We start from the raw sequence: 7,515 nt of genomic DNA on the forward strand, positions 1-7,515 counted from the left end.
GTGATTTGTTTCTGCCTCCAGGCTGACACCTCGCAACCTTCTGCTGCTCTCCTTCGGTTCCAGGCTGGCGCTGGAAGCTGCAGCTCATCGCTCAGCCCCACACGCCTTTGATGGATTTCGTGTTCTGCTTCCCTTTGGTAGCTTCCTCTGTCATTTTCTGCAGAGCATCTCCCCCCTTCAGAGCAAAGGAGGGTGCCGGAAGGTTTGCACAAGGTTTAGCACAAAATCTCCCTGTGCCGGAGGGCAAGGGGACTCAGTGCTCCCCATCATACCCTATAAAACACCCTTATTAACATGTTCCCCTTCCAGCACACAGGCACCAGCAGGACCCTTCACATGGTGTAAATGGGGATAGCCACTAGGGTCGCTGCACCCCACTAAAGGAAAGCAAGCAGGGCTCCATGCAAGTCCAGCAGAGCCGCAGTGGCCAAAACACGGCCCGAATGCTCAAAGAGCTCCCTGCCTGCGCTGGGGCTGGTGACCACCTCAGTGTCCTCGCCTGTCCCCTCCTGTTACCCACCCCCAGGGCCCAGCTCTGGGAGCTCTCCCCATGGGGTCCTGCAGTAATGTGCTGCTTCTCCTCATTTCTGCATCAGACATGGCAGGAGGTTTAACCTGCCGTTACCTCCCTCCAGTGAGCACTCACTGTCTCTGCTCAGCCCAGACAGGGAGATTTACATCTTATCTAACAGGAGTGTCAGATTTACAGATACCTCCCAGTAAGGAAAGCATCATGTCAGAAAGGCGCTTTTGTGCTGGTAGCTTGATCCATCATTATGCTATAAGTTGACATCTAATTAAGCCTCCACAGGGATCACTGAGTCCAGAACAGCTCCTGAGGAGCAGAAAAGCTACCTCTAATCACCACGGCGCAATCTCATCCCAGCAGCTTATCCCCAGCCCCCTGCACTGCCGTAAGTGGCAATAACACTCCACTGGTAAAGCTCTGGTACTGCTTGGGAAGAGCTGCTGATGTTACCTGGGCAGGAACAAGGTAGAGCAGGGTTGAATTTCCATCTGCTGCTCTAAAACACAGTAAAGACTTGTTTGCCAGAGACTTTGCTAGGTTGTGTCCATGTCCCTTCTGAAGCCACAAATCACCCTGGGACTCATCTGCAGGTTACAGCCTTCTCAATGCTAACACATTTCCTGACTCTAAACGGGCTGCATAGGTCAGTGTGGGTGAGTAAGCCCTGCTCTCCCCCGGCAGGCTGCTGGATGTGCATCTTCACACTGCCTTCAGTGGGAATGCACAACGTGGCTGAAACTGCTTCTCCTGGTGTTTGTGTCATTCCAAGAGGGAAAGCAGCACAGCGCTCTGAACATGTCAAGATGCACCTGGAACCAGCACCCAATGACTTACTTGATCAGTGCACAAAGGACAATGGTTTCCTCCCCGAGCTCCAGGTGTTTCAACAAGCTCTGAACACCTCATCCCATTGCCAAGGGATCCGGACCAAAATGGGCAGCTCAGTCCTCGCAAAGGCTGGGCATGCCTCAGAGCTGAGATCATGAGTACCGGGGGCAGGGGCAATGTCAGAACATGGAGCACTGAGGAGAGCTGAGTGAGACCATGGAGGATGTGCTTACATGGCATTTGCAGGAGGTCCCCGCTCCGTCCTCCGGGCCAAAAGAAGCCAGAACGCGATGGACCCCAAGCGTGAGATGGAGAAGGACCCTGACTGCCTTCCATGACAGCTTTCCCTGCTTGTAGAGACATGATCAGAGGGTGAGCATCACTCACCACTTTTTCTACCGCTTGTAACAAATATTGCCAGTGGCTTTGGATTGGGAATGGGTTAAGAGAGGAAGGAATTGCTGCGCGTGGGCCATCCTGGAGATCACAGGAGACACCTTAAAAGAAGTTGATCCTCTGTCTGGTCTGAAACTCACTGAACCCAACAGAAACACTCCTGTTGCCTTCAACACTTACCCAGGCCTGATGGGAATGGAGGGCACCCTTGCTGGGCCACCACAACCTCAGTGGGACACGCGCAGGTCTCATCCTTCTGGTCGGAGCTGCCCAGCCAGGACAGACACAAACCACAGCAGCTTCTTGCTCGTGTGGGCATGGTGCTGGCTGCCCTGTGAGGAAAGCACGGCCGCAGAGACATCTGCTTTCTAACAATGGTTGGTTTCTTGGCACCTCCACCCAGAGCCCTTTCCGTGTGCTCCCCTGCGACAGCGGATGAAGGCACGCTGCCCCAGCACCGGCTGTGCAGTGCTTCACCTCGCTCGGGCAACAGCCAAAGTAAGCAAATAAGCAGGGAAACAATAAAAATGATGTATAAATCAAAGCGTCCTCCCCATGTCCCGGTTTCCAGCCCCCTGCCAGCTCCTGCCCCACCAGCCTCGTGTGTGAGGGTATATAATGCCAGCACGATTCCTTGCTGCGGCCACGGCAAGACACGGGCTGAGTCAGAAGGATGGGAAGAATGGCCAGGAAAGGTAAAGAAGCTTTTGCAAACTGCGTAGCTTGATGTGGGCATTGCTTGGACTTCCCTTGGTGTGTCCCCGTAAGGGCAGCTCTCATCGGAATCCACTTTCTGCAAAGACTGATATAAACACGAATGTTTTCTGCAGGCTAAGCTCTCTGAATTACTGGGGTTTTAGTACTGCAGGGGCATTGCGGGCATGCTAACCAATTCCCAAAGGTTTTCCAGAGGGGGAGATAACACACCCACCTTTTTGTTCGATTTTACCTTCTCCATAACTCCCATTCATTCCCCAGTTCATTTCAGCTCCTCTATTTCCCAGCTTTACACCAGCAGTGGGTCATGGTGAGCTCTTCAGCAGGCACGATACCGCTGCGAGCACCACTCCAGCACCCAGACTGGCGGGGGGTTTCAGGGCTGAGCCTCCTCACGGTGCTCTCAGATCCCAGGCGGCACAAGAGCCACGTGTTGTTGTTGCACAAATGCTGCCAAGCTCAGGACCACAAACCTGACCCCAGCAGTGGATCCATGGCTCCGGGCTGCTCTCACCGGGCTGCTGTGGATGTTCTCTTCTTCCAGGCACCGGCATGGCGAAGCTCCGCACCCTGAGCATCCTCCTGAGCCTCCTGGTCCCTGTGCACAGCACCCGGTCACCGGACTGCGGGGGCATCCTCACGCCATTAGGACTGAGCTACTGTAAGTCTGGGCCCCTCTCAGCAGGGAGGGGAGGCAGCAGCGTCTTTCGGTCCAACGATGAGACACCAAGCACCGTCACCATTAACTTCTGCCATTAATCAGCTCTCTTTCAGTGTCCTCTCTCCATAGCTAGTAACAGGAGGGGTAGGAAGGGAAGGAAGCGTGTCACCCGGTGCATTTCACTCTGTCCATCTGGCCACAACCCCCAGAGGGTCTCATAAAATATGTGCCCTGTTTCACAGTCGCTGAAGTTTCAAAGCCACACGCTGAGGCAGTCCTCAGGCAGGACCTAATGGCTCCCACAGATCCCGACCCGCTTGTCGGCTCCACGAAGCCCAGCAGGTGAGTCCTTGGCTCTGCCTTTGCTGCCATAGCCCTGGTTCATGCTGGTGTTCAGATGAATATCGTCCCAAAAGGTATTTGGCCAGTGAGGGCAAAAATCCTCCTGGACACCAACTCAGCTCTGTGCCAGAGGGGTTTAGAAATGAGCTCCTGGCTCCTCCACTGGGCTCTGAGGGCAGCAGCCCCAGTGCCACCCTGCGGCACTGATTTATCCATGCACACTCCTTTTGGGGTTTGCCCACTATGAGAGCAGGCAGGGACTGCCCATCAGCCCGGGCTGCTCTCCTGACACCTCCCTTTCTGCTCCCGCAGGACCCAGATCAGCTCTGTCAAAGTCACTGAGCTCTCTCTGTCGCTCATCCCCGACTCGGGGCTGCAGCTGAGCGTCGACGTGGACCTCGGCATCACACCCGCCCCGTGAGTGCTGGGGCTCATGCTCCTGTCTGGAGCGATGGGGCCGCATCCAGCTCCTGACATCTGCCTGCGGGAGCAGGGGGGCCGGGGGGGAGTGGGACCAGAATCAGGACCAGGATCAGCCCCTGTGCTCCAGCCTCTGCTTCTCCTCCGCCGGCACAGCTCGAGCACCAAGGTGATGAGACTGTCCATCCGGGCGAACCTCCACGTGGAAATGAACCCCGAGGGGAACCTGGAGGTGGTGACCTCTGCCTGCAAACCCACCATGGAGGAGGGGCAGAGCACTGAGGAGGCGGAGAGGTCGGTCCTGTGGTTTTCCTTGTTATGGGATGTGGGTAACGGGGAAAAGAAGAAACTGAGGCATGAGCGTTTCTAGGCAGGAAGGTGATTTTGACTGAGAGCTGCTCACAAAGGTTAGAACAAAAGCTTTACCTTCACAGGAGGAACTTTGTTCTGCTTCCAGGGTTGGTTTTCCCCATTCCAAGAGAGTTTCTTTCTCTCATAAGGGATCTTTGAAAGCAGAGCAGCAGCCACATTTGTAACACAAGTCCAACAGCAGTTCTTCAGTGGTTTAGGATTCTGACCTGTATTTGCAGTTTAAATAGATAAGAAAGTAGTGGTAATAACGCCTCTGGATGCCTTTCGGTCCAGATAAAAGACACTCACCTGCCCTTGACTCACCTGAGCTGGGGCTCACCTAACTTCTTCCATTCTGTTGTTTTCATCCAGCAAGTCCTCTAGTTCAGAGCTGGACAAGGAGATTAACGTCGATAAGGTAAGAGAAAGGTGTGAGACAGAAGACAAAGCTGTGCAGGTCTGTAGGAACGAGAGCCCTTTCAGTCAGGCCAGGGCACTGCCCCATGCTCCTGAACGCTTCCATCCCCGTCTCCAGGCTGCCGGCCGATGGGGACACCCAATGCCAGCAGACTCCTGTGTTCATCTGCCAGTTCTCTTCTTGTTCTTTATGCCATAGGTTTGCCTGGAAGTCTCCAAACTGCTGCTTTCACCGAATGAAGAGCTGATCTCTCTGACAGGTGAGTGTTGGGCTTTCACCCTTGACATGGACTAAAGGCTTTGGGGTTCATTCTGGAGCAGCTCACAAGATGGAACAGGCCCACACAGGCACTTCCCATCACTATCGCCTCCTCTTCCTGAGCATCCCTCTGCTCGGTTTGCAGCTCAGTTCCCCTTTACACCGAGCTGCCAGCTCCAGTACCTGCCCCTGGCTGCACCCATGTTCTCCGAGCAGGGAATCACCATATCCTTGCAGGTAAACCCCCACTTTCCAGCACCCACATCCCAGCTCCCAGTGCTAAGCGCCCTGAGACACCTCACACTCCTTTTCTCCTTGCCCGTGTCCCTGCAGACGACTTTCCAGGTGGCGGGAATGGCGATCCCGCTGCCAGTCAGCCCCGTGCCATTCAACATACCCGAGCTGGAGAGCTCCAGCCCCGCTCACCTCACCCTGGCTTTCTCTGAGCACTTCTTCACCAGCCTCTTCTTTGCCCTGGAGATGGCTGGGGCCTTCAACATGACCATCCTGGTGAGTAGAGCAAAGAGCAAGGGAGCAGAAGGCACACACTGGAGGGGCGGCCCTGCCCCAGCAACGGCTCGGAGGAGCCGTGCTCCCTGCGAAGAAATGGGAGCGTGTCTGAGCACCCATGGGAGCTGCTTGCTGCAGGGCCGGCACGGCCGTGCTGGATGCTAGCCCTGGAGCTCAGCCAGCCACGGGCTGTGTTTGCCTTGCAGAGCCCGCTGACCACCGCCACCCTGGCACCCAAGATCGCCCAGGTTCGTTGCGATGGCACCGAGAGGCACGGCCCCGGCTCGGGCAGTGCCCCCGGCCACCAGTAACACCCCTGCCCCGCAGATGGGCTCCCTGTTCCCGGAGGACCTGCCGGTGGTGCTGCAAGCCGTGTTCAGGAGCTCCACGCGGGTGGTGCTGGAGGAGGGCAAGGCAGTCCTGAAGCTCTTCCTCACCGTCCACGTCGGGGCAGGAGCGCCGGCATTCCAGAGCTTCCTGAGCGCGACCGTGGTGAGTGCGTCCTGCGAGCCACAGCGGCGCTTGCCTGCGATGCACGGAGCAGGGTGCGAGGAGCACAGTGCAGGTGGCAGCACACGACGGGCTCAGCTCATCCCACTGCCCAAAGCTGAAGCAGGACCGTTGGATCCCTCTGATCCTTGCCTCTCTTTTTGCCATGCAGGATATGTCTGCAGGACTCCTCCTCAGCGTCACCAACACGAGGATGATAATCTCTGCACCGGTGATAGAGTAATGAACCCCGCTATGCTCCGAGTGCTCGAAGGGGATGTGTCCCAGGCATAAAGGGAAAGGAGAGGCAAAATGATCCAGGGAAGTTCTTAGCTTGTGTGGTTTGGGCACTGCAGAGGTAGCTCTGTCCTGAGGGAACCAGTGAGACTCCAGTTTCACTGTGATTAGAGAGAAAAGCGCAGCATCCTGCATCCCAGCCCGCTCGCCCCAGCCCATGGCCCACGTCAGCAGCACCCAGGAAGGCTGCTCAGGCTGAATCCTTGGGGACAAAACATCCCTAGACCCTCACTGCCGTGGCCAGGGGAAGTCAGGCTCCAGCCACCTGCTCAGGCATTACCCAGGCACCAAGTCCCCCGGCCCTGCCCTCACCCGTGGTCCCTGGGGGAAGTCGCTGCTCATTACAAGCACCTCCTGCTCCACTCTGTTTTCCAGGAACGTTGAGCTCAGCCTGGCTGCCTCCGACGTGGGCCCCGTGCCGGTAGGTGCCCCCCAGCCCCGCACCCCCCAGTGACTGAGCTCAGCCACATCCCCTCCTTGCCCTGTGCTGCACCCACTCAGTGAATGCACCTTAGCATCATCTAACAACCTGGTCCTGCACCTCCCAGCTTAGGCGGTCCTAAGCCGTCCTGAGCAGTGGTTATCAGCAGGGGAGCACTGACTTTGGTGCTGGCTGCACCCTGCGAGCACCAGGACCCCTCTCCCGCTGGTCCTGGTCCCCCTCCTGCTTTAGCCACGCTGTGAGCTGACCATGGACTTCCCTTTGGCAGGATGCCTTACTGGAGGAGCTCTTCTTGCCCACAATCCGTACGGAGGTACCAGCTCAGATCAATGGTGAGGAGCCGGGAGTCCTGTGTGGTGCTGCCCCAGGGGATGCACAGCCAGGACGAAGGCAGCACCCAGCTGGCTCCTTTCCCTCTGTTTTTTCCTAGTGGTCCTGAGTGAAGGCGTGGTCCTGCCCCACATCTCCAGCTTCACCTACACCGATGTCAACGTCGTGATTCACAAGGTAAGAAATAAGACCTTTAAACTGCTCCTGCTGTGTCTGATTTAAAGGGAGCGCAGGAGCAATGCTCACCTCCTGGCGCCAGAATAAATCAGAGCTCGCTCCTCCAGCCCTGCTCACCCGCAGAACTGAGCCCCATCACTCCACACAGGCGTAGCTCCTCTCCAGCCCCCCGACAGCAGCAGGGGCTGTGCTGGAGGGGCTGCTGGCCCATGGGGAGCCCTGAGCAGGCTCTTGAGAGCCACCGCAGCACCTTGCTCAGCCTCTGTTCTCCCCTTGCCTAGGACTACGTCTTGGTGCCCTGCAACCTGCAGCTCCAGGCGAGGACTGGAGCACAGACCACTGTGGGCTGA

General features: G+C 56.9%; 1 protein-coding gene across 1 annotated transcript; it reads left to right on the forward strand.

Annotated features, from left to right (window-relative positions):
- Nucleotides 1–3,022: 3,022 nt before the first annotated feature.
- On the forward strand, nucleotides 3,023–7,515 carry BPIFB2 (BPI fold containing family B member 2). Its single transcript, XM_065691922.1, has 15 exons — nucleotides 3,023–3,131; nucleotides 3,374–3,473; nucleotides 3,786–3,890; nucleotides 4,050–4,187; nucleotides 4,617–4,662; nucleotides 4,861–4,921; nucleotides 5,066–5,157; nucleotides 5,254–5,430; nucleotides 5,637–5,678; nucleotides 5,758–5,922; nucleotides 6,092–6,159; nucleotides 6,592–6,637; nucleotides 6,927–6,990; nucleotides 7,089–7,165; nucleotides 7,447–7,515. The coding sequence occupies exons 1-15, from the start codon at nucleotides 3,023–3,025 to the stop codon at nucleotides 7,513–7,515; spliced, it is 1,359 nt and encodes a 452-aa protein (XP_065547994.1).

The sequence above is a fragment of the Lathamus discolor genome, chromosome 11, assembly GCF_037157495.1.
Source record: "Lathamus discolor isolate bLatDis1 chromosome 11, bLatDis1.hap1, whole genome shotgun sequence".
Classification (NCBI taxonomy): domain Eukaryota; kingdom Metazoa; phylum Chordata; class Aves; order Psittaciformes; family Psittacidae; genus Lathamus; species Lathamus discolor.

Excerpts from the sequence above, each read along its gene's own strand:
- BPIFB2 (XM_065691922.1), top strand. The coding sequence starts at position 3,023 with ATGGCGAAGCTCCGCACCCTGAGCATCCTCCTGAGCCTCCTGGTCCCT. Across the intron at positions 6,160-6,591 it reads ATCTCTGCACCGGTGATAGA|GAACGTTGAGCTCAGCCTGG; the intron begins GTAATGAACCCC and ends TCTGTTTTCCAG. Across the intron at positions 7,166-7,446 it reads TCAACGTCGTGATTCACAAG|GACTACGTCTTGGTGCCCTG; the intron begins GTAAGAAATAAG and ends CCCCTTGCCTAG.